Source organism: Gadus chalcogrammus, chromosome 9, assembly GCF_026213295.1.
Source record: "Gadus chalcogrammus isolate NIFS_2021 chromosome 9, NIFS_Gcha_1.0, whole genome shotgun sequence".
Lineage (NCBI taxonomy): Eukaryota > Metazoa > Chordata > Actinopteri > Gadiformes > Gadidae > Gadus > Gadus chalcogrammus.
In genome coordinates, this window is record NC_079420.1 from 25746360 (window position 1) to 25773149 (window position 26790).

Sequence of the window (26790 nt, forward strand, 5' to 3'; positions counted from 1 at the left end):
CTTAACTATCAGCACCCTTCACTAACACCCTTACCTTAACTATTAGGACCCTTCATTAACACCCTTACCTTGGTTACCATTGGTTTTCATTTTCCTATTTGAATGAGAAAGTGCACCCATGGTTTGAATGAATGTTTACATGAACATTAGGTATTTAATGTGTCTTAATGTGTGTTAGGGGTTAAATGGGTGATGTGGTTCATTAAAGTTTGATTGATAGGATTAATCCTATGTGGCAGCTTATTGAGTACTGTAATGTAAGATGTCTTGTTACAGTCTAGAACAGCATCCATTGCCTTCTGCGTTTTCATGAGAATGCATGTGGAGCCAAATAGTGACAGATACTTAAGAAGCACATTTCATATACTTTAATCAGTCAAAGGAACACGTTGAAGAATGTACAGTAAGCCAAGGTTTTATGCAGGTTGTCATGTGACCGAGGGAGGAAGGATTACTCTCATTCTCCCACAGTTCAACACAAAGGGATTGAGCTCTTGGCTCATCTCATCCTTAATGGGGATCATTCAGGATGGATTTTACCCTCAACTGGTTTACCCTTTGATGTTTTTAATCACCCTGCTTTAAGTTTCCAAGATTTCTTCTTTAAGGAATGATATCCATCACATGAAAGAATGAATCAACTTACTTCTTCAAGTTTAACTTTTGTTTATCTCTAGAGAAAAGTGTTTTATATATCCATTAATGACTAAAAGTTGAATATTGTGGCAAACATTCACAACACTGCATCTATGTCAACATGCAATTGGACAGAGCCATTTACAGCTATCATTTTCATAATCATGTTTTAAATTACAAAAAATATGTACTCCAGATTTGGTTTGAACGTGTTAAGCTCGCCACCGTCTCTGGGTCTGTGATCACTGGTGAAAGGGTTCCCTCTACTGGTGAACCAGGAAAGAAAGTGCTCTTGAAACATAAACGCATTTGTTGATGACAACATTTTTATTAAACCATGCCTCGTTACATCAGCAGGCACTCAGCCAATCACCGGTCAACACTTTGCTGGACATTAAGGCAGAAGAAACAAGAGTTGTACATTTTGACATCATACAGGAGGAGAGCACAAGTCGTGGAGCAGACCCCCATGGCAGGGCCACACTGGGGTGCCCCATCCGGACCCCCAATGTGGTGCCCCATCCGGACCCCCACGGCAGGGCCACACTGTGGTGCCCCACCCGGACCCCCACGGCGGGGCATCCCTGTGGTGCCCCGTCCGGAGGGACCAGAGTGTTACGCTACGATGACATCAAGGTGTAGTATATGTCAATTCAGTGTGGCAGCACTTATCATAGGAACAATCTTAACCAGTTGGAAAGGGACGTCATAAGCTGGCTAACCTTTGTGGAGTGCAAGGCTGTGAACGGATTCTTCTGAATAATACTGCTGTGAGATCATTCCTTTGTTTGTATGCTTTATGTCATCGCTTACTTACATTTTGGAAACAATCATGTATCTGATACAAGCATCTGTGATAGACATGTGCTTTGTCTATATATATGAAGTACAACGGTTTTCACTCTCTACATTGAAAATAAGGCACTTGTGTTTATACTTAATAGCTGCTTAGTCACTTCTTAAAACCACACACACACACACACACACACACACACACACACACACACACACACCTTCAGGTTTAACATCTAACGTTGAAGGTACAGTTGCTCTAGGAACATCCAAATATGGCCACATCAACAACACATGCAACAAGCCCATATAGTCTTTGGCGAACCATCTTCACAGATTAACAAGAATAAAAATGGCTAAAATAAACCATAGAGTTATCTTCAAAAATAATAACACAGTTTAATTGCAGGAGATACTAAAGACATTGTATAGCTATACATTTCATTGTAAATGCATTGCTTCATAACATAGTATTTGGCTAAATAAATGTGAATGTGGATAAAACTTGGATAAAAAAAGTAAACAAGAATTCTGGTACTTCAATTGGAAATAATAGTTTTCCTCAGTAACCAAACTATTTGCCATTTGTGCATAGGTAACTGGTCCTAGTCAATAATGTCCTTGGTGGCATCGCTCCTTCTACAATACAGAAACATCCTGGTTGGCTTGCTACCGCTTGCTATTCGCGGATAGGTTTAGATTGACCATGCAGGCGTGGCCCCGTGCCGGCCGTTCAGCAGGCACACCAGGGGGCCAGTGGCGGTTCTACATTGAACCCCCCCGGGGGAGACCCCCTTCGAGCAGCCCCCAAACTTATATTTCGCAATTGCAAGAAATTCGAGGCCTACTTGACGCGTGCCGTCCATATGGGCAGGTGGGGCGGCAAACTATTTGCAAAAGCATGCTCCCAAAAAATAGTTAGTAAATCATTGCTCTGAGTAATTTTAATAATGTGATTGTCACATTAACTATCTATAGTTTCTGTAGGCTTTCCGACTATTTTTGGTCTGTTGACATCAAATTTCGGATAATGCTGGGCGGCGATTGTAAATGAGTTTAAAGTCTCATGCAATGTTGGGGCAGGGCAGCTCAGCGATTGCGTTCCTCCGTATGGTTAACGCATAACCCTGCAGGCTTCAATAAGGATTTCAATCCGCGGACAGTGGATCCCCCGTTCCCCCCCATGTCTGTTCCATTTGGGAAGACGCAGAGGTGACATGTCCCCCGCACCCCCTTCTCCTTCTCACACAGCTGCTGTGCACGGCACCTTCTCAGCAAGCAGGGCCGCCTGCAAACGGAGGGGGCACCAATATGCCAATTCCCAACACAGTGATATGATAGATCATAGGAAACCGCTTTGCGGCGCATGATAATATGTTTTTTAGTGCTTGTGTCATGAAATAATGCTGTTTCGACCGTGCCTAAAACCGCCACTGGGAACTACGGCGTGTGGAAAAGTTTGGAAAGCCGGCGCAACTCCAGAACACACACTTCCAAGAGATACACATTCATGCTGCGGTCAAAGCAATGCAGAGCACTGCCGTCTCATCGTCATGCGGTTGTTTTCTAACCCCCCTGCGGAGGAGCTTTCATATAACATCAGCCTACCCTTCATCAGCTGAGCCTGTTCCAGGTCCCAGTGGGTAGGGGCATGAGGGGCTGAGGGAGCAGATCGGTGCATAGGAGAGGGACTGAGGTATGTTGGACCAAGAGTCTCGTAAGGGGTTCTGGCATTGGGGGAGTTGAGAAGAGACGCGGGCGGATGCTGTTCCCACCCACTGCGGGCCGGGCCTCAGACATAGATCCCTTCGGGGTTCAGACCAGACTTCAGAGGGCTGTGCAGGACCCGGAGGCGACCGGGTACCGGGTGGGAGTACAGGGGACGCTTCAGGGAACCACAGAGAGCTCCCAACTCTGGAACAAAGAGGGGAAATGATTGTTGTTTAATGACACATGTCGATGTTTCAATCTAGGATTCGGAAAATGAAACATGGACAGATAAGACTGCCTGTCAGTCTAACTCCCTACCCGGTCCCTTGCTCTGTCACTGCTCTCAGTACGCTGACTGGAGTCAGGCGTGTGTTTTAGGGTGCCTTTGAGGTGGGGGGGGGAGGGGATATTTTCATTTGGATACTTAAAAAATTTAGTTCAATCTGTCTGCAAATGTCTCTTTCAATGAAATGTCACACCACAAGGGGTCAGCATTGTGCTGTGAACAGCAACCAGTTCCCTCAGCTCCATAAAAACAAGGACCAAAGCTGTGGCTGATGAACACATTCATTAAGAGGACACCATCTTAGAAGTCTTGGCATCTAAAAAGGACTTGAGTGTGGTTTGATTTGTATATTTCTACCCTTGTGGGTAAGGAATATGAACAGAATTTAGTTTTTAACCCAACTAGAGTTTTTGCACGAGCATTGCGCATGCTCAACCTCTAGTTGTTGTCAACAGGGGTAATTGTTCAATGGAAAGTGTAGAATACTATGCATGCACATTTTTTTTTAAATAGCTGTTACTGTTATTCAGGGCTGATAAGTGCATTGACATTTTAACTACTATTGGTTAGTTGAAAATAATAATCATCATTGAGATTATACATCTCTTCCAGTGTCCTGGCCAAGACAGGCAGCCGTAGCCTACAGTCACACATAGCATAGCCTACACACAAAACATAAGAAAAATAAAACAACTAAAATAGTCCGCAGGGGGGATATCAATATCGCAAGACAGGTTCAAGGGGGGAATAATATAAAGTTTGAGGAACAAAGTGTAAAGACATTTCTGGAGGCTCAAGGAGCAGAGTAAAGTGTAGTCTTGTGGTGGACTCTATAGACATAATTCACCATAGCCTACTGTGTTATTGACATGTTGTCGTTGCGTTATAGGGACACTGTCTCTTTAAGATCTCGTCACTTGTGTGTTGATATGCCGGTCGGCGCGATGTTTGAATTTAACGTTTTTTATATGACAAAATGAACGACCTGCCGTTGCTTGTCGTGGTGAGAAATTGTCTCTTTCCTTATTTTATCGCAATTTATATAGTCTATAGACAGAACGTCCTACCTGGGAGTTTGTCGACGGCCGAGCCGTTATGTTTAAAAACATAACGTCTTACCTGCGAGTGTGCCAATGGCGGAGCCATTGAACGTCTTACCTGTGTGTGTGTGTGTGTGTGTGTGTGTGTGTGTGTGTGTGTGTGTGTGTGTGTGTGTGTGTGTGTGTGTGTGTGTGTGCGCTTCCGTGTATGTGTCGCTACCTTTGTGATGACGTGCGGTGTATGCGCGTGCTTGTGTGTGTGTCTGCTTGTGTGTGCGCATGTGTGTGCGCTTCAGTGTATGTTCGCGCGCATGTGCGTGCTTGCGTGTGTGTTCTTACCTGCGCGTGTGCCGATGGCGGAGCCGTTAAACGCCTTACCTGTGCGAGTGTGTGTGTAGTGTGTGCGCATGTGTGTGCGTTTCCATGTATGTTCTTGCGCATGTGAGTGCCTACGGTGTATATATGCGTTCGCATTTGTGACCAATAATAGCCCATCTAAACGGTGGCAATTTCCACTGCACCCTAAGCACTGTGAGCTCAGGAAACATCATTCCACTGAGATAACAAAGGGCTATTTCATTGAATCAATGACATCCAGTCTTGGATAGAGGAAGTGTTGTTCATACTGTTTCCTTGATTTAAAAGGCTTTTAATATTGTCAATCATACTGTTATTCTTTACAAACGGGTAAGTCTATTTCATTTCAAGAGTCCTACCTAAATTCAAGAGAACATTGCACAAGAGTTAATGACATAAGCTCATCTTAATCTGACTGAACCATTGGTATATCCAAGTTAAAGAGAGGTAATACTTATTGTTGAGCACTCAGTGACCACCACACTTACTGTGCTAAACGCTAGTCCAAGTCAAAGGTGACCTCGCTTTCACCATTAAACTCTCTTTATAAACCATCTGGGAAGAGTCTCAATAGGAGAGACCAAGGATTTCCATCCCTGGATCACCATTGAACAGGAGAATTGGTTTGACTTTTCTTGCAGATATGTCCCTGATGTATAAATAAATTCATGATCTTGCACCACCATCACATCAACTATTCCTGTCATTGTGCAGGGATAATGCAGGGATAATGTGTGCGTTTGTGAACATGGCTTATTGTGTTGTGTTAGTTAATTAGTGTTGATAGGTTCTGCCCATGGGACTGCAGAAGTAGGCGAGCAGTCCCTGGGGGTTTGGCCCAAACCGGTAAATAAACAAACAATAACAATGTAAATAGATCACCGATGCTGTGGCCGGGGGCCGGGGGGTCGGGCGGGTCGCCGGGGCCCGGCGGGCTCCCGGGGGCCGGTGGGTCCCCGGGCTCCGCTGGCAGCACGGTGACCTTGGTGCCCGTCTGCTGGATGAACTGCTGCAGGTTGACCTGCCGCAGCTCCTTGGTGAGCTGCTCCAGGTCCTGCTGCATGTCCTGATAACACAGGGGGGTAAGGGTTAGTCCTACCTACCTCCTCCCCTTCACACCCATACCCCCGTGTGTCCACGCTCCTCACCTGGAGCCTCCTGCTGCTCTGGCCCAGAGAGCGGTCCACCGCGCGGCAGCTGCTCTCCAGCTGGAGGGCCTGGCGGTCCTGGGCCTTGAGGTCGGCGCGGGCCCTGAGGGCCTGGGCCCGGGCCTCGGCCTCGCTCAGCCTCTGGCTCTCCTGCCGCTCCCGCTGCTGCCTCTCCTCCTCCAGGCCGGCTTCAACACACTGACACCAAAGAGTCATTAAAGACAGGACACAAACCAACGTTGATCCAGTAACTGAGTGAAGTGTCTGTTTCTACTGAATATGCTCTCCTTATCCATGTAGTCATCGCTCTTTAAAATGGAGGGCTAATGAATTTCCATTGAACCATGCGCCTCTGATGTTAATGTATTGTTATTATTATTATATGACTATGCTGTGTCAAAAACCGGAGCTCCTCCTCCACCACCCCCAGCTCCTCCCCCACTCACCCCCACCAGCCCCATCTTCTCCCCCACGTCCCGCTCACAGCCCAGCAGCCGCCGCCGCAGCTCCTGCAGCCGCTCCTCCAGCTGCCGCTCGTTCTCCAGCTCAATCTGCAGCTCGCTCGCCCAGAAGTCCTCCTCCTCCACCTCCACCTTGTTCTTCCTCAGACGTCTCTCCAGCCTCAGGATCTCCTCCGTCAGCCCTCCTCCACCGTCTCTGTCCCCGCCGTGGCCCCCTCGCTCCCCCCAGCCCTGGAGCTCCGCCTCGTGGGAGGCCAGCCTCTGCTCCAGCCGGCCCAGCGTCTCCCCCTGGAGCCCCACCAGCCGCACCAGCTCCTCCACGCGGCAGGCCCAGAGGGCCCCCAGGGGCCCGGCCGTCTGCGGCTGGCCCCCGCCGCCGCCGGCCCCCAGGAGGAGCCTCCTCTTGGCCTCCGCCTCCCCGGGCCTGCCTCCACTCAGGATGTCTCTCAGGCCCCTGGGGCCCCCGCTGAAGGTCAGCGACTTGCGGCGCGGCTCGCGGCGGCGCATGGAGCGCTCGTTGGGGGGGCGGAGCTTAGCCAGCGGCGGGAGGCTCTGGCGGAGCGGCCCCCGCTCGGGGCCCCTCAGAGGGGGGCCTTCTGAGGGGCCCCGCTCTGTGAGGGAGGGCCCTGTGCGGAGCAGGATGAGCTGGACGTCCCCGGCATACTGGCCCCAGGTGTTGAGGGAGGACACGGGGCTCTCGTGGGGGGCCAGCAGGCGCTCGGAGTCCCTCCACTTCTCCACTAGAGTGTATCTCCCAGTGCGGCCTGGAGGAAACACACCATCAGTACCCTCCCACGGAGTGTGTGTGTGTGTGTGCGTGCGTGCGTGCGTGCGTGCGTGCGTGCGTGCGTGTGTGCGTGTGTGTGTGTGGGGGGGGGGTCCTGCTAGATGAGCAGGAAACACACACACACACAATTGCAATTTATGTATTTGATTATAAGGAGGTGGCCGTACACAACCTCTACTTCAAGAGCCCACGATACACGTCGGTGAAGTAATTTAAACGCTTAAAAATAGGAACACTTTAAAAGACCAGCTAATCCTTCTAATCCTGTAGCTGCTTTTCAGTGGATCCATGTAGCTCGTAACATTCTAAAAAATAACAAGATGGGGGGGAAGGAGGCTAGGAGAGGACAACCCTGTCTGGTGGGGGAGGAGGAGTGAGTCACACCTCCCTTGGACGCTACGTGGGAGGAAGTGAGGTCACTACAGTCTGCTGCACAGCTTCCTTGACTCTCAGAGCACAGGGAAGAGGAGAGGGGGCTCAGAGATCCTGGCAGACTCATCACCCAGCACACGAGGCCTCCCTCCCCTAGGTGAAGACTGGGATCCACCACCATGTGGGGCTCCTCTCTCCACAATAACAGTAACCAGGCTGCTATTTTTGGAGGTCTGCACCACATTTAGATCGCAGTAATAAAGCATTATTATAGCATTAACAAAGGGGGAAGGGTTCGATTTATGGTTAGAGGGTTACCGATAAGATAACACAAACCCTAGCTAGCCTTAGTTAACACAAACACAAAAATTATTACTTGTAAATCAGGTGACTTATTTAACTGTTAACTATTAGTTAACGATTATTACTGCATTAACCCATTAATGGTTAATCATTGGTTGATAAATGTAGCTTACTTTAAAATGTTACAGATTAAAAAGATGATATTTTATAAGCTTGACAAATGGAAACATAAATTGGGGCCTTTGGGTTTGAGCATCAAAGACATTCTGGTGAATTTGTATGCAATTGTGGTGGAAATGTCTTGTAAAGGAAAGAAAACTTAAAGGAAAACCCCCCTATTGGTTACTACACAATGTCCCATCCCAATCCACCAACAACTTGCAAGGCTTCAGGTCTTTTAAATTAAAAAAAAAAGTACTATCTAAATACTAGTACGAATGCAGCGGAGGCTTCTCCAGCGAGGAGAGGGAGGAAGATCCTCCTTAACATTGTTGAGAATAAAAAATGTAGATTGCCCAGACTACTCATTAATTAATGCCCTTAAATATGACTACCTTAATGCCTTTGTTTATGTAATGTTCGTTTCCCTGTGTAAAGGGACATTAGCACCCCCTATCGCCTATTCAAAATTACTTCAGGGAGGACGTTCCTCCCTCATCCTCCATTGACTCACATTCATTACCCCGAAAGTGTTGGCGGCCGTGGGTGTGACTAGCTCAGGAATCTGGATCCCGCCTACGTCTGTTCATAGCGCATGGCTGCGCTATGAACCAATAAGCATGAAACTGGCTGTGCTATGAACCAATCAGCAGGAGCCCTGGCTGTGCTATGAACCAATCAGCAGGAGCCCTGGCTGCGGAGCAGCCTGGAGGGAGGGGTTATGGCGTGTTCCTCAATCCTCGGACACCAGACTTCAAAGTCGAAAGTCGAAGATCTCCCAGCTTTCTTGCGGCATTTCTCGGAGGCACGCCCCCTCTGAATTCTGAGAGTAGACCGAGAGCAGTGATGACACTCTGAACAATATGGCTGCGCAGGTGAAGAGATTTATTGTCTATGTATTTGTAACACATTGGTCATTTTAAGGTCGATTTTAAATGCTCTTACACACTTGATTACATTGCTATTTTATTGCAGTCACCAATTTATACATTGCATGGTCTTGCTGTGCGTGCAATACAACGTAAAGTTGTGTTGTTTGTTTTCGGGTTGGTTTGCTAAAGAGGCTAATGTAGCTAACAATAAACAACGACTAGCCAATTTCATGACAAAATCACAAAGACGAACAGGAACGCTATAATTACTCCGAGATCGGAAATGACGAACTCGGAAGGCTGGCGTCCGAGGATTCAGGAACATACCATTATCCCCTCAAGTCTAGGCTACAAGAACCAACAAACCCGCTCAGTCGTATGCCTAGTTTCCGACGAGTGGTGCGCTACTGTTCGTTGCGTGACAGTGCGGCTCTGTTCGGTTATATTGGCGTGTCCGTAGTGCCGTGTTCTTTTGGAAAAAAGTCTGCCGAATCAGGATCGCTTTAACTGACTTTATTTGGTAATGTTTTTGACTAGTCTCTAGGAAGCAAAAGCAGGGGAATTGTATGAGCACGCGTGGAGTAGTGGATACACTTAGTAGGGCTTCTGAAGGATGCGTTACCTGGAGCGTTCTAGCCCCCTGGCCTGGGCTATGTTGTGACTTATCTTATCTACTGGTCAGGCGTGGACTCAGTTATGTGCTCAGATTGGCTAAGCATGGTGCTGAACTCCCGCCCCCCTGGATACCCGTATGTGTCTTTATGCTGTCCCTTGCGGCTATGTGTTGGGATTGCAATTTGTTTGTGGCTATGTGCGGGAATTACACTTGTTCTTGTGGCCTTGAGCGTCTGGGTCTCTTGAACATCTTGACCACTCGTATCTCTAGAATTGACACATGATGAATGGCCTCCTTTATGAGCTGGACGCCTCCCTAGTCTCCGGATCCCTCCTTAGCGTGAGAAAGAAGCCACTTTCAATTGGCAAGGGCATATGTGGCCTGTTGGTATGAATGTGTGAATTATGTTACAGTAGCCCGCGGCCGGGCTGCCCGCGGCCGGGCTGCCCGCGGCCGGGCTGCGGAGCCCGCAAGGAGGATTGACCTGATCTATAAATTAAGTCCCTCAATCTTAATCGGCTTAACACCATGACCAACATTCTGAAACATCCATTAACATCCACTTTTTGCCTCAAACAATGTTAGGCTTACAGCCTATGCAAATAGTTGTGAAATAATGTTCTTGTTGCTCTTTTAATTGATTGTTACTCTGACCGTTCTGTTTGATATTGTGGAAAGGATGTTAGTGAATGATTCAGAGCATGATGCATTTCAAACGGCATCACTTCTGGTCTTGTGTCTTATTTTTTCTTAAAACAATTGTAGCTGAAACATAGCCAAATTACAACCAATAGCTTCAGTCATTGAGGGCAAAAATAGGCCCAATGCTAGGCCCAGATTTTTTAATTTAGTTTTACAAATCAAGAGGCTTGATTTGACTAATTGGCTTTGCATCCTTTCCTTCTGCCCTTCGTCACTGGTGGATTTGTATCATTACACATAATTATCCCTCCCTGCTATTTTGCAGTTCCCCAAAACACCCTGACACAACTTGAGCCTCACATAGTTATGCCACCCACCATACACCATTAACAGTGCAAGCAGGCCAATGGCAACCAAGCACGCATTCCTTCCTCCCTCACTTTATAAACCACCAGCCGCCACTGTACGAATGGAAATACATTTACCGTGAGATCACGTTCTCACTTGCTGTGTGTGTATGTGTATGTGTTTCCGTGTCTCTGTTCTAGTGCTACCACTTTGTACAGCTGACAACAGCTCACAATAAATAATATTATTTTTAAGAATAAATGTGCCTGCTGCATGAGATGTGCGTAGCTGAAAAGGGCCGCAGGCCTACGCTGTGTATGTTGTTATTTTTGATAACATCTGTCATAATGACGGTACTTGGGGAGTCAAATATTTTCTGTATATATATAGACAAACGGTTAATGGCATCAGCGCAATCCTGCTTTGGAAACATGATGCTCCCAGTTATCAACGCTACAATTATTCATCACACTGCCCATTACAAATTCAATATTTCTAATTGAACAATTATTTTAAGTTCCAATTTGTGTTCAAACTATCTCCCAACAGAGCAGATACAAAGATCAGGAGGAGCAGGACGTGGAGCAGGTGGTCCTACCTATGGCCTGGGCGAGGGCGATGACCACGTCGTGGCAGGAGGTGGCCTCGGTGACCCCGCAGACCACCCTCTGCACCCCGTCCACCCAAACCTTCAGCTCCATGTCACCAGTCCATGACGGGGCCCATGGTTGGATGGCTCCTCTGATGGCGGCCAAGGGGACTGGTCCTGTCAGCTACCTTACTGGGAGAGGAAAACAGGAAACGCCGGGTCAGGATTCCAGTAAGGGCTCTCCAAGGACGGTGATTGGTCGTCTCTGCCGTGATATCACATCCTTTATGAAGAGAATAAATGCAAGCTAAGCTGATGCGTCACGTAACACGCTAACGGTTATTTTATAAACTAAAACATTTGAATAAAGCATAACATTATTTCGCTTAATAAGAATAAGGAGAATATTAACTTTGGAATGGTCCTGCTTAGCATGGGGGAAACAGCCGGACTTAACACCGTTTCTCTGTTCTCTTCCTGAGAATAGTGTTAGGTATGTCTGGGGTGCTTACAGGAAGACCTTCCAACCGGGACTCTGAGGTCAAGTTCCTGCTTTTGTTTCACAAACCACATGAGAGCAGAAGAGAGAGAGCAGCTTGATGACGTTATCAAAAAGCAGGAAAAGGACAGGAAATGTGCAGGGGAGAGAAAAAAGGCTGTTAAAGTTAATACCAAGGGGGTGGAGGGCAAAAGAAAAGCTAGCACATCGAAGATTAAAATATGCACTTCACACAGAGCAATCATACAAGGGACTAGACAAAACAAAGGGAGCAATTTAGTTTTCAATCAGTGCATAAAGGACTATTTTAAATATTAAGTTGGTACACTGGTCAGTATTTTTCATTGGACTCACTCTAGCAAAGCGGATCACTGGTTAGACATTTTCAGATTGATATCAGAGCATGGTAAAGAAAACACTGCAGGAAAAGGAAATTTTCATTCCGTAGGATTGCACATTATGCGTCATTAAGCGGTTTGCCTGGGACATTTCCTCCAAATGGTCCATGGGGTTAGTCTGTTTGGACCAAAACCCAGACAGGGTCAAACATGGCACAGCTGAAGCAACATAGGACCGCTTTCAAACACACGTTCACAACACTATCCAACATAACCTACATACTCTAGACTGGGACCCGAAGGACATTGAGACTTCAACACTGAAGCAGAAGGCTTCTGAAGCCTAGAAGATGGCTTGCTGGTACACAACTGTGTCATGGGAACGTGTAAACACATAAGGGGTAGCTGCTAGGAAGGAGTTGATCATTCTTGGCATATTTACAGCTGGTTCCAAAGTGATTTTGTCTTTCATCCCGATTGCCCTTAAATGGAAGAAAGTATTGGGATTCGGAGGAAGCAGCCTCACGTGTACCACAACACAGACATGGCAACACTGCAGTGACCCACAACCCTCTCTCCTTGACGTCTTATTACTTACAAGCCAAGGTAGTTTAGTCTTAAAAAAAATTATGTTGTACTGTAATACAATTCTCAGGCACTTTACAGTATTTAGGAACACTAGATTACCCTGCAAATATCTTCTTTTTCATTTTTTTTATGTTACTGTCTTGGAACTGGCTCAATGCTGGCTCAATGCATGCTTTTACAGAAGGGATTTATTTATTTTAACATTATTTTAACAACCAAACCGCCAGGCATCAATACATTTTAAGGTAAGTAAAAAACAAACAAGTGAAAGTTAAAAGTGCTAAAAGATAAAGGTGTAGATAAGAGTCACAAGTGCAGCAGAAGAGAGCCCACTTTTAAAACTGAAAAGAAAAGTCTCCTTCCTCTCAACTCCCTCCCTCCTGACGTTCTCCACTATTTAGAAGTGTTGCATTTCCCGCACATGTGATTGATAATCAAGACAGATACTCTGAACCAACCAAGGAAGGAATGGCTTGAATGGTCAGATATGGGCCATGTTTGGCTCATAAAGAGGAAGGCACAGTGAACTCAAAACAGATATTCTCAGTCCAATTCCCTCACTGATAGCTGACAAGTGGCTAGCCATTTCCAGCCTGTTGTCAATATGACCCCAAAAAGACCCATGAGAAAAACCACCAATGGACAAGAAGGTTTCCATCTGTGGAAAGAAATGGCTGACTTTCCTTTCCATTGAAATGGAAATGCAATATTTCAAGAGAGTTAAGACAATTGACAACTGTGTTTTCATAAGCCAGAAATTATGCTCTCTTTTTTTTCAGAATCTTTGCTCATTGAATGCATATTATGTTTAGGTTGTTTGTTAATGCAAACGTTTTTATCTTTGGTATTGTGGTTTCAGAAATCAGTAAAACACGATTACATTATGGCAGTTGTGCAAGAAATAGATCTGGGAGTAAAAATGGAAACTGATGTTGAATTTATGAAAGATTAGTCCTAGAACTAACATATAAATGGATAATATTAAATTGCCATGGAATGAGCCTTGAAGCACCCCATAGTTAAAGGTATAATATGTACAAAAGTACTTTACTAAATGATTAAATGACCATGTACTCATCAGAGAATAAGGAAACAGGCATATTCAAAATACTGGGTTCTCCAATAACAGTGCTTGTTTTGGCCTGTGCGTTATTAGGAACACTAATAACGCACAGGCCAACCCACTCAATATTCTGAGTGCCCTGGGTTGCCAGATTGAAACATTTTGCCACACAAACAAAGCGTGTTGCAGCCATGGAAGCAAGACAACAGGATCAACTGAGATTGTACAAGATTCTCCCCAACCTAAGGGCAGATCCTCTTTTAAAGAAAACAACATGAGAAGAGTTGTGCTAGAACGTGGGTAAATCTTTGGGTTAAAGTAAAAGACAAGATTATCTATTTGGTGGTTTTAGATTTACAGGAAGTGATGTAATCCCCCACTGAGAGACCATCAAAAGAAAAGAAAAAACACAATTTATGGGGGCCTAGAATTAATAGGGAGTCAGATAAAGACGACTGGTCTCTTAAATATGAATAAGGGCATTATGGTCTAATCAATGAAAACTTTGGAGGCTTTAGTACTACAGGAAGTGACACCAATATAAGGTGATCTAGGGCTCAAGGAGACTTGGAGAGAGCGAGAGACCTGGGTTCTCTTTCATATGAAAGTAGGCTTTTAAAAACATTCATATGAAAGAAGGGCACCATTTAACGCTCCGTCTCCTGATGGCTCAGCCAACGGCCTGCTTCCGAGATTTGGAACAGATTCCCAAACCTATTGATCCAATGCATGGATCAATAGTTGCATACATGAGAATCAGACCTCTATCTAATTTGAAGAAAAAGTTACAAGCTAAATACACAAAAACATGTTTAAAGCCACGGGCCCCATTGAACTTTGCCCCTTACATACAAAGGAAGTTGTCCACATGCCAGCATTGTGGTTTCTATCTTAATCCTCCAACTTTAAACCGCCGGCCAATCTTTGCCCATTTCCTCTAATGCTTCCTTTATCTTCATGATCTTTCCAGATGGCTGAACATCAAAAAAATCATGCACAGGTACCCCTGGGTCCCAGGTATGACACATCCATGATGAGATATCTACCTCTTGCAGAAACAAAGTTAGCCAAAACAGCCATTTATTTGACTGGGTTGGAGCATAGAAACACGGCAGCTCACCGGATTGGTAACCAGGTGCATTGCTGCTACGGCGGCAATGCACCTGGTCTTTCGGAAGTCCAGAACAGAAGATGTACGTCATCCCTGCCGCACTCTTAAATCTAAGTTTTGTATTGAAAGCGCATCATCAAACCTTTATAACACAGATATAACACAGAACCAGGGTCTCCCCATGTCAAGTCCTGTGGCACGCCAGGCCTCAGTTGTGAGGAGGTTGTTTTAAGATTTCCAGTGATGGTGTGGGGAGGCTCTGTGGGAAACATCGATGGTTGAAGGTTAACCAGTGACATCTGTTGTTTACGCGAACGCACTTCAGCATGTCTGAGATTAACAACAGAGCACAAGTAGACTCTGTCTGAACGGAGGTTCGCCTCCTGCCTATTATGTAACCATAAATTATCTATGTATATATGTAACCATTCATCAAATATCAACTGGAACATCTCTCTAAATAACATTAACCACTCACAGATATGACCGTGTTGGTTGCTTGTTATCAAAAGTAAAACGTGTACTCGAGTAAACCTCAAGCAAAAATAATCATTTTGACGTAACTTCATCTTCTAAATACATTTTATATTTTGTTGATATGTATTTTGTTTTTAATCAGGATATATAATTAAATATTAATTAAAGGATTGTTTGCCAACATTTAGTGGTTGGTAGGCGGAGTTCCCCGGAGTTAACAAGTTTTAAAATAATGAGTGCCTGCCAAGAGCGTTCCAACAACAGAACTATAAGTATATAGCAGAATGGTGCCACTCTATATAGACAGCAGCTCCCCCCTCAGAGGACCAGCATTCAATATATCTCCACAATTGGCCAATTAGTACCTTGCCCTAAACAATGTAATTTTCAAGCAAGAGGACAATACAAGGAGCAGGGTTTGCAAAGAAACTGAACCTGTGTTTCCACAACACACCAAAGATTGAACAATTTCTCCTCAATACGTGAGTAGCTCAATACGAGATGGTGGATCCAAATGACAAAAACACATAAAATCAGAGGAAGTTCCACTGATGAGAAAAAGTCATGTCAATGTGTAAAGTTACTTAACTCAATGCAATTTATGCAACAAGAAAGGACCTTTTGAGAGGACATGCAGATAATAGAAAAGTTCATAGAACAATCTCAACAGCCAAAACACTATTGAGGAAGAAAGAGACTCTGATTAGGAAGATTAAGAATTGTCCTATGACGTTGGCATCGTCTCCATCAGCCTTTTCAGAGGTAGAGCCAATTAGGTTTTGGCACCCAGAAACCAGACACTGGTGCTGTGGTCACAAGGTTGAAAGAAATGGGACCTTCTCAAGAAGATCTTTACCAAGCCAGCCACATCTTGGAGGTGTAACAGGTGCAGATGTGTGCTCATGGTGAGCTAGCTGACAATTCAGGATAACTGCAGCGGATGCTTAGTATGGAAGTGGTCCACATTATGGATGAGAATGCAGTCAACTACAGATCTCTGAAGTTCAAGTGGGAGCGACATCTTCCACTAGGCAAGAGAACAGCTAATCCTGTTACAGACCTGAAAGGGATATTCCAGGCTGAAATGTTTGATGGCAATCTTGGTGTTTTTGAGGGAGAAGTAGACCTGAAGCTTTCACCAGACGCCAAACCGATTCAATCAAGCTGCAGAGCCCATCACCGATGTTCTGCTATCCCAATTCCCTCCAGGCAACATCCAGTTCTCCATGCCATCACCACCAGAGCATGCTGATCCTGAATGTAGAACTGCAGACGTTCCATCAATGACCCCTCCATCTCCAGGTCTGACTCCGCTCAAGATGGCTGACGCACAAACATCTCCAGCCAAAACAAGATCTGGTCGTAAATCAAAGCTCAAATTAAGAAAGTCAAGAGCAGGTGCTGAGGACCTAGCTCCAACGCAAGGCATGTCCTGGGACCTGTCTCCATTAGTCGTCCACTTTTACATATGAATTTGCACTAGTGCCAAGTGTGTGTGGTAGCATTATCCTGACATGACATTTTTCAGTATTATTTCTGTGCATTCATCTTGAATGCCAACATTTTGGTTTCTCATTAATCATTATGAAATGCATAAGTTATTTTGAAGGATACATTTGTTGAACAGTTTGTAATTAATTGTCACATCTTGCCCCCTTTGTTGATTGTTTCACTCCCTGTCCTTATCTTTCTCGTATATCTGATTGTCCTCACTCGCCTTAATTGTGTTCACTCTTCCCTCATTAACATTCCCCTCCTAGTGAGTTTAGTCAGTGTGTTTCCCATCGTTTTTCCCTGGTTTTCTGATTCCTGTCCGTTTACTCCCGACTACATCTTTGCCTTCTCCCTGCCGGATTGTTTGCCTGATTGTCAAAAGATTCCCTGTGTACTGACCTGTCTACTAGTAATGGCCATTCTTTCTACACAGAGTTCTACCTTTGAGTCGTGCCTTTGAGTCCTATGACTCCATTCCAATTTTTAAATGTTCAGATTTGCTTGGAATCGCACACTTCTTTTCAGATTTTTTAATATTTTATAGGCCTACTTAAGATATTCTACTTAAAAATATTTTTCTTTACAAATGAAGTCAATGGAGGGACGGCTCCGCCGTCCACCCATTCAGCCATGGTTGAGTAGGAATTTGGGGGAAAGAAACTTTGGCTTTGATGCCCTGAAGTAAATGAACCGCGACAAGGAGGAGAAAGGGATTGTTGCCCGCGAATGTCTCCCGCCGGAGCCCCGCTGCCCGCCACCGCGAGGCACCATCGCCGCGAGGCAATAGAATATTTACAGAACACGGCCAAAGGCTGTGTGCGCCTCGCCATTGCGATACATCCACTGTAAACAGAGCGCATGGTACCGTGGCCGCAAGCTGCTCAGGGCCATATCCCCACCCTCCTCCTTGACCCGCCTCTCTCCTCCTCATTTGCATTAAAGCTACAGACACTGAAATGTCACGACTGGCTCGTAGTAGCTGTAATTCTGCAACACGGCTGAATTTCAGGACACTTCAAATACTGTGTTAGGGGCCCACTAATATCTATAATAAAGCATTCATAAAGTAGCATGCCATGGGACCTTTAAATGGTGTGCATCTTTACATTCAGGCATGAAAACGGGTCAGGGGTGAAAAAGGTGAGAAGGATATTATCCCTCTAGGGGGGTCCGGGGTATCCATGCAACTAACGATTATTTTAATAATCGATTAATCGATGAATCGGATAGAAAAAAATAAAAATAAAATTGGAATTGCCGCATCTTTATTCAAAAACGGAATTATTACTTCAAATTCACAGTGCAGACTGAAATGTAAAAACACCAGGTTATTGCTCCAACGTCCCGGAACTATTAAAAGTAATATTAAATAATAAAAAGATTAAGAAAACATAACTGGGATAACACAAAAAAGAAACATACAATGTATGATATACTTTTATATGTATATAAGGGATGTCCATGGTTAACCGGTCAAACCTATTGATACCATTTTCGAGACTCCTTGAAATAGAACTTGTCATATTGCTTTAATTGCTGATAAGATGATGATAGTTCAAGATAGGACATTAAACAGGTCATAATTAATTCTATCTTTACTATCTATTTTATATTACTGGGAAAACAAGTCTTCACCAAAATCTCTTTTTTTTTTTCTGCTGCATTTGAACGCATCAATCGTATTTCTGAGCCGACCTGAACACATCACATTTGACACTGTTTGTGACCATTGGTTAGTTGTTTTTATAAGCTAACTATCTCTATATCCTGCCGATTTTAACATGGATTTAAAAACGGCTTTACTATTTTTAACTGACGGGACTTTCTACACCGTCCGGTTGTGTGATTACTACCGCTGCTTTGAATGACTGTTGATGCACGCGGTGCCGACTCCGAGCCCGTCTGCACAACGTCTGCAGCAGCAGCAGCTGACAGAATTTTCGGTTGGACCACTAGACGGATACTGAGTTGAAGGAGTTTTTTTTAACCTAGAGACAGTGAAGGTACAACACTTTTATGTAGGCCTACAGTCCAGTTTTAAGATATGACAAATACAAGCTGTGGTAGCTCACACTGAAGCTCGCTGTGGGCGTGCATGCACCGTGAACCAACCTTGCGGCGGCTGGCTGTAAACAGTGCTGCGCCTATGAGTAACTTATTAATCGCGCGACACAACGACATTTAGTAATCGATTTTTTTCGATTTTATCGATTCGTTGTTGCAGCCCTAGTTAAAATAGTAATTTCAATCACTCGTATTACTGCAATACCTTACTGCGTCCGTATCTCTGCCTATGTACACAAATATATTGTATTCGTGTGCAGCACTTTGGTCAACTACTGTTGTTTTAAATGTGCTATAAATAAACTTGACTTGACTTGACTATGGCCTATAGCCTACTTATTTTGGAGCGCCTGGTCCTCTGCCAATGCTACCGCGACAACAGCTTTCCGGGTCCATGTTTTCCTCCAACGACCGAGCTAAATAATAAAACGCTTTAAGTGTGGGCGTGGCGTCAGATCCGAGATCCGAGTCGGTTCGCAGAGAATACTCGAACGCAGCATAAGTACAGCACTTTACGGAGGACTATAAACTGGCCGGCCTCTGAACCTACCCCCACCCCCCCCCCCATAAATATCTTTTCATCGAATCTACACGATTCACGGAGGTCACCTATTTTGGTTTCAAAACGGCGAATTTCGCCGAAAGGTGAGTGATTTTCATGCCCGACATTGTCAACTCCATTTAGACTGTTCAAATCCCTTCACTTGATTTAAGCTTTACGTCTCAAACTATTTTGCCCTTCTAAAACATATTTTCTACCTCATTTTGCACTAAAGCAGTAGTATACTACTACTATAACATGTAGTAGTATAAGTGATGAAGGAAATACAGAAGAAATCTAGTTTCCACCAATTTAAAATTATTGGAAGTGAGTTTTCCAATGCATTTCAAACCAGAGCTTCCATAACCTGCTTTTTACTCTAGTAAAGCAGCTGGATACACTTCTCAGAGCGTCTGAACATTTTGAAATTGAACACGTAGCAGTGTTAAATGTTAAGTGCTGTCTGCCTGCTGGAGAGCAGTGTGTCTCCCGGCAGGTACAATACCAGCTGGAACTCTCAGCGGGAATATCTGGTGAATATCCAATATCTTTCATACGCAAAGAAAGTCTTTCAAACTACATAAAGTGCTTCTGAGTTGCATGATTATTCACATACATAACCACAGCAGCGCTATGCTGCTTTACTCCTCACTTTCCATTTTGATGTTGGGCGCTCCTGGCCCTTATATTTTATTGATGAAAGCACATACTTACAACAACAAATGTGCCTAAACCAAGCAGCCAATGCGGGGTCAGCCCTTTAAATAACACCAACTTACAATGTACCTACTGCATCGTATTACAAATTGACCACAATATCTTTCATGGCAAATAAATAAGTTGTAAAATATTAAACGGCAACTTCTCAAGGTAGACCAAAAGTAGATGAATCCCACTGTTCATTACCCTTCTCCGGCCTCCACCCCAACATCTGACAGAGCCACAGCCAGAGCAACAGGTTTGTAACATACCATAGCAATCTGTTGGTACAGAGGGGCACTGGAAAATGGGCCCTCTTCATGAGTGTGAATGCAAGTGTGATGACATTAACATTGATAATAAACAATGTTACTCTGACTTGCATATAAGATATGTTTAACCAGAATAAATAATTCATAACGCATAATTCACAAACAATTAAAACCCAACCATTCTTTCGATTTTTATTGCCTACGAACCAAGCCATTTGTTGTGCTGGAGGTTGTTGCCAGGCCAGCCCAGCGATAGAGGGAAGCATGCCATCTGCAGCTCTACAAACCCCCTTCCTTCCCTTTGGCCGTGCCAGTGTTTGGAGGTGTGCCCACCCCCCTGTTCCCTTGATCCATCATTGGATTGGGAAGGCAAGGAGATTGAGGAAGTGAGGGACAGGATTCTGCCGATGAAATTATACATTTATAGTGAAAAATACAATGCAATCAAAATGGTTGATTTGGTCTTTTGAGTGACTGTGGAGGACAAGGACGTATTCCAGCCTGCCACAATTTTGAGATGGAGGGGGAGTCGCAGGCTCCGTGTCTATTGACTTCCTCCGCTAAATACTTAAAGAGCCCATGCCATTAAAATCACATTTTTCCTATTGTTTGTTAAATAACATAGGTCTGAATAAGTTTGTGAGCTGTGGTAAGTTTGAAATCTATGCAGTTTGTCTGCTGAATGCAATAGGCAATGAAAGGAAAAAGGCAGAAGAAATGAGCCGATCTGGATAAGGTGACACTGTGACGTAGCGTTGTCAAATTATTATTCATTGCCCTGCCCACTTGGTTGGTTCGTAACCACCCATAAGAATTCTGAAGGAGTCGTGATTGAGCTAGTGCTAAATGCTAATACGTGTACGGTAGTTGCTTAGTTCGTAGTAACAGGCTAGTTACAGAATTTTGAATGCAATGGCAGAACGACATCGAACTACATGAACTGCGACATGCTGCCTGCCGCCGGTTGCCGCGAGGCACTACCGCCGCGAAGCACCACCGCCCGGCAGCGGGCAGCCGGGCGTTGGTGCCTCGCGCCGGCAGCAGGCAGCAGGCAGCAGGCAGCAGGCAGCAGGCAGCAGGCAGCGCAGCACGGTTCTGTACTACAGATTGATGTGGAAGTGGAAGAACCAGAGACGTCGGAGAACCCGACGAAGTCCTTTTTGATTCATTATATCGTCTGGACGTGCACACAGCTTTTGGCCGTGATAATATGTATTATTTGATATAGATATCTATGTATTATATGATATTATTTAGATATAGAGCTCCAGGACTGTAACGCAAGTGTTGTACACTTCCTTGTTATTTGGATAACCGTTCTGCTGTTGGTGTGATGGCGCATAACACGTCGGACTCTCGTCTCTGGTATTTCTACAACTAGACCTGTAGTGGGGGTTATCTCAGCCATGGTTGAGAATGAATTGGGGGAAAGGAACTTTGGCTTTGACTCCCTGAAGTCATGAACCACGACATGGAGGAGAAAGGGATTGTTGACCGCGGTCGTCTCCCGCTGGAGCCTCGCTGCCGATGGACCACCGCCTCGGCTTCAGGATGCAGTGATTAGCGCTGACCGCTGCCGAGGCGGCGGGAAGCAGGGCTCAAGCGGGATACATTCGCGGCCAACAATCCCTTTCTCCTCCATGTCGTGGTTCATGTAGCCTACTTCAGGGAGTCAAAGCCAAAGTTCCTTTCCCCCAATTCATTCTCATCCATGGCTGAGAAAACCCCCACTACGAGTCTCGTTGTAGAAATACCAGAGACGAGAGTCCGACGTGTTATGCGCCATCACACCAACAGCAGAACGGTTATCCAAATAACAAGGAAGTGTACAACACTTGCGTTACAGTCCTGGAGCTCTGCTCTATATCTAAATAATATCATATAATACATAGATATCTATATCAAATAATACATATTATCACGGCCAAAAGCTGTGTGCGCGTCCAGACGATATAATGAATCACAAAGGACTTCGTCGGTCGGGTTCTCCGACGTCTCTGGTTCTTCCACTTCCAGATCAATCTGAAGTAGACGCGGTCGTTTGAGATTCATAATAACCTATCGTCTGGAGGCTCACACAGCTTTTGGCCGTGATAATATATATTATATATTATATGATATAGATATCTATGTATAATATGGGTTTCTAAGAGCCATTGCGATACATCCACCGTAAACAGAGCGCATGGTACCGTGGCTACAAGCTGCTCAGGGCCAGGTGATAATATATATTATATATTATATGATATAGACATCTATGGATAATATGGGTTTCTACGAGCCATTGCGATACATCCACCGTAAACAGAGCGCATGGTACTGTCAGTGGCTACAAGCTGCTCAGGGCCACACCCCCACCCCCCTCCTTGACCTGCCTTGACACGCCCACCGAAACAGCGCGTTTGAGGGAAGCTCAATGTGCGACTGTTTCGGAGTGACTGTAACTCTGCACCACGGCTGAATTTCGGGGACGTCTTTGAATACTGTGTTTGTGGCCCACTAATACCTATATTAAAGCATCATAAAATAGAATGGCATGGGATCTTTAAGAACAGTAGGCCTCCACCACCGTGCTGCGGGCCACACATTCACCAGGATTTCTTCTTCAGTAAATAACAATAATGTTGGATTATTTATACTAAATATATGTATATCTGCATTACGAGTGTCGTACTTGAGAAGTACACAAAACTGCAGCATGCTGGCGAATAAGAGTAAAACAAGCAGCCATTGAATACAATGGAGACTTTATGCTATTATGTCGGAGGGGAAGTAGGAACAAAGATCAGAGCAGGGCGACCAGCGGAGCACTCACAAACGCTAATTAACACTTCTCCAAGCAAGTACATTCCATTGTTCATTACAATGAAAGACCAATGGAGTCTATACTTTGAAAATGACAACAAGACTTTGGGGCGGAGACAAGTCTGAGCCAACACAACCCAGGACAATGCTCTTCTTCTCCTGAAGACATCAGGTAGCTCTTTACTCACTGGTGGTAGATAGTAAGGATTGGTAATAGTACTTCAGACTCCTTAGTATCCATTTCAAAACAATGTTTAATTCCAAATGTACTTCCTGTGTAGCGCACCATTTTATTACTAAGAGTTTATACTGTTCAGTAACTGGTACCAGACCACTTCTGATCTCAGGCCTACCACGGACACAGGCTGATCCCAGCACTCACGGAAACAAGGAGTAGACCAAGAAGAAAATACAGAAATTAAGTCGGGAGAAGGGGAAAACCCAAAGGGTATGAGAATCCCCCGCAGCTGAGACACTCCTGCCTAAAATGCAAAACAACACGACCAACTGCATGCTTTTATAAAGCTCCACAGTAAAGAGCTGCTGCCTTGATCCTGAAGTTTTGAAACTGATAACAACAATCAGGCTCTGCATTCTCGGGCAGAGAACAACAGCCTGTGACTCTCAGAGATACGAGAGCTAGGGGTCCATGGGGCTGGGGTATTTTGTCTGGGTTAACAAGTCACTCCATTTGATCATGATGCATTGCCCCCATATAAGGAGTAATATCATAGAAGCTGTTCATACTGACATATGTGGGATGCAATACAATTTCTAAACACAATAATTATTGACGCAAAAAATATATTATTTTCACTGATTCAACCAAACTTAAGAGGCGTGTTATTGATTGTGATGCATCGTCTTATTCTCCTCATGATTCTGGGGGAGCCCATTCCATTATGATGAGAACAAGTCATGCTTACCATTTAAACAATAATGATTAATGGATGTTATGATGTTTACTGAATATTATGAGTTGGCATTTGCAACATTAAATGGGGAAACTCGTAAAATTACGTTTTTTTCTTTGAGGTTCCTTGTATTGTGTACATTTGTGTGCATCATGTAGCCTAGTAGAACCTACAAATGTTACACAACGGTTACAGAGGTTCAAAGATGCACAAAGAAGCCATAGTAGGGCTGTTTGATAGGACGATATATCGATATATCGAAGATAGATATCGGGACACGAGAGAAAAAATAAAAGTCTATAGATAGATATTAGCCTTGATTGTTTCTATCGCTATTTTACTTAACGGCAGTGTTTTACGGCATTCAGACCCTGCTTTATGTTTACTAGACTTGCTCGACAGATACAAAAAAAACGACAAATCAACTTTGTAATGGTCAAAAGTATTTTTCTTTTCACTTGTACTATGTACTGCCGCTACCCTATAGCAAAGTATGTACTGTTGCACACAGTTTGAATACAATTGGGACAAACTACAGGTGATGTCACTGATCAGTGCACCGGTAGTTCAGCCATGTGTCTTCTGCTGCAGAGGACTGTGGGGCACAAGAGCCAAAAACCATGCTGGCTTGCATACTGCAAAATGAGACCAGATGTAGTTCAATATCCTGATAGTGCAAGTTCCATACTTGTATTGGGACATAGGCCTACTATATATTCTTGCATACTAAATAGTATGGTTGTATGGGCATTGAAACGTAGGGGGAGTCTTTAGACAGCCGGTGATCTTGATGATCGGGTCTAATTGAGAGGGTAGGTATACTGGCTGTTTGTTGGCTGTCCATCTGAGAATTGTTAAACCTGAAACAGTGTTTTTATATCTGGTTCTGATTTTGTATGTTGCTATTGTTCTTATTTATTTATTGCTTACTGGCTGCAGTACTTGAGATTGATGAAACCTATGAACCTTTATGATGCCTTTGTTTATTGGCAGCACAATTGGAAATTTCTAAAACTAGAAACTGAGTGTTTACTTTTATTTTTTATCATTTCATAACCTTTTTATTTAATCTTTTTCTCATTTGTGACAGTAATGCTCAAGTAGTCACTTAAAAATAAAAAGAGTCTTTAATTTGTGATTATCAAGAGGCAGCGATGATGCATGTCGTGGTTTTTGGTCGATTTTACTTATTAAAGAGTTTACAGAAAACGTACTATATCGTGATATTTATCGTTATCGAGATATGAAATGACCAATATTGCAAAATAATATTTTGTCCATATCGCACAGCCCTATGCCAGAGTAACAGCCATAGTCTGTAGGTACTACTGGCAATATGTAGCCAGATGTAGATGGACGGGAAGCTGGAAGATGTGTTATGCAGTAGCTTTGAATCTAGGATAAAATCCCAAATCATAGGATTTAATTGAGATTGCATGTCTAGAAAGCCTTCAGCCCCGCAGCATACTGAGTCCCCTGGTGCAGCTGCCTGCTTTTAAACCAGCAGGCTCCTGAACCCAGAGCAGCTCCTCTCCGGCCCAGAGGTCAGCGCTGGCAGAACCGTGAACATCTGGACGGCAGGTTTCAGCCATATTAATGCCGCCTTTGTTCCCATGCCATATTAATCTCTCAGGGCTTCACGGCCAGCAGGGGAATAACAGTACAACCGAAACATGTTATAGTTGCTTTGGTTTGAGGTAGGCCATATTCATAAAGCATGCATTTAATTAGGCTATTTAAATATCACATTACATTGAAAATACACCGCATGCATCCATAGCCTAGCTTTTGGAAGATGGTTTTCTTTAAATATATGACTGTCGCTCCACTAGCCTAATATTCAGTGATTTGGCCTCTGAATAAAATGACCTGGACCATATGATCATGACTAAAACTAAAGCTGGACTCAGAAAAGTGATTGAGTGGCCGACATCTGAGTCAACATGCCAACTAAACTACTAACTTTCATAAATAATGTTCAACTTTAAGGGTTTCCTCTGTATTTTCACCTTCAACGATTTGATTTTCCATTGTCTTTGTGAGGTATTTAAATAATGACATAGAAACCCCAACCAGAAGTTCTCTAAGTCTCAACCAAACCAAAGCTTGATTATGAGAGGATTCAGACGTGCAGACTTCATCACAATGATGCAGATGTTAATCAGGCTTGTTAAGGTCGACCCGATCAACAACATACACTTCCATCCAGACATACCGCTGAACTATGAGCCTCCTGGCTCTTGATGTTCCGTTATATCTCTCCCAATGTAATGAAGGCTGAGCTTCGGCTAATTCCTGGATCAGAGGAGCCTGATAGTTGTCCTAATATAAACAGGATGTATAGATGTAAAGTCTATAGCATGACGGACCGATCCGAGTCCGCTTCAGCCTTCGTATTCAGCCTGAAGTTTATGGAAAAATCTGTGATGAAGGAATTCCGCCAATGTCTTCCTCTCCTCCATTGCCCACTTCACCACCAAACGCGACAAAGTAACATCTTACCTGCGGTACAAGAACAAAATAATAAATTAGATCAAAGATGTATTACCGTTCGGTTCGTCTCCGGAAAGTTTTAAGTTGTCCTGTGCTGCAGCCCTTGCGGTGTTTCCATTATACTGCGGAAAACGACCCTCTCCCCATTCCTGGTGAATCCATGACAGAGGAACTGGGACACCGCAAGGAATGCTGGACTATTTAAAGCTGCAATAGGCTCGGTCTGCTGCTTGAGGAGGAGAGATGGGTTAAAAGCTGCAATAGGCTCCAGCTCCATGAGGAGAAGAGATGGGGTTTAAAGCTGCAATAGGCTC

At 44.4% G+C, this 26790-nt stretch overlaps 1 protein-coding gene across 3 annotated transcripts; it reads right to left on the minus strand.

Annotated features, from left to right (window-relative positions):
- Nucleotides 1-383: 383 nt before the first annotated feature.
- LOC130388772 (ras association domain-containing protein 8) lies at nt 384-26790 on the minus strand. Of its 3 annotated transcripts, none has more exons than XM_056598286.1 (6): nt 26532-26790; nt 11128-11306; nt 6416-7194; nt 5970-6167; nt 5704-5887; nt 384-3342 (listed from the first exon to the last, which is right to left on the minus strand). In XM_056598286.1, the coding sequence occupies exons 2-6, from the start codon at nt 11228-11230 to the stop codon at nt 3221-3223; spliced, it is 1386 nt and encodes a 461-aa protein (XP_056454261.1). In that variant the 5' UTR covers nt 11231-11306; nt 26532-26790; the 3' UTR covers nt 384-3220. The 3 variants fall into 3 exon arrangements, with proteins under 3 accessions (XP_056454261.1, XP_056454260.1, XP_056454262.1); XM_056598285.1 differs by having other exon boundaries at nt 11128-11310; nt 26532-26788; XM_056598287.1 differs by lacking the exon at nt 26532-26790 and adding an exon at nt 11531-19289.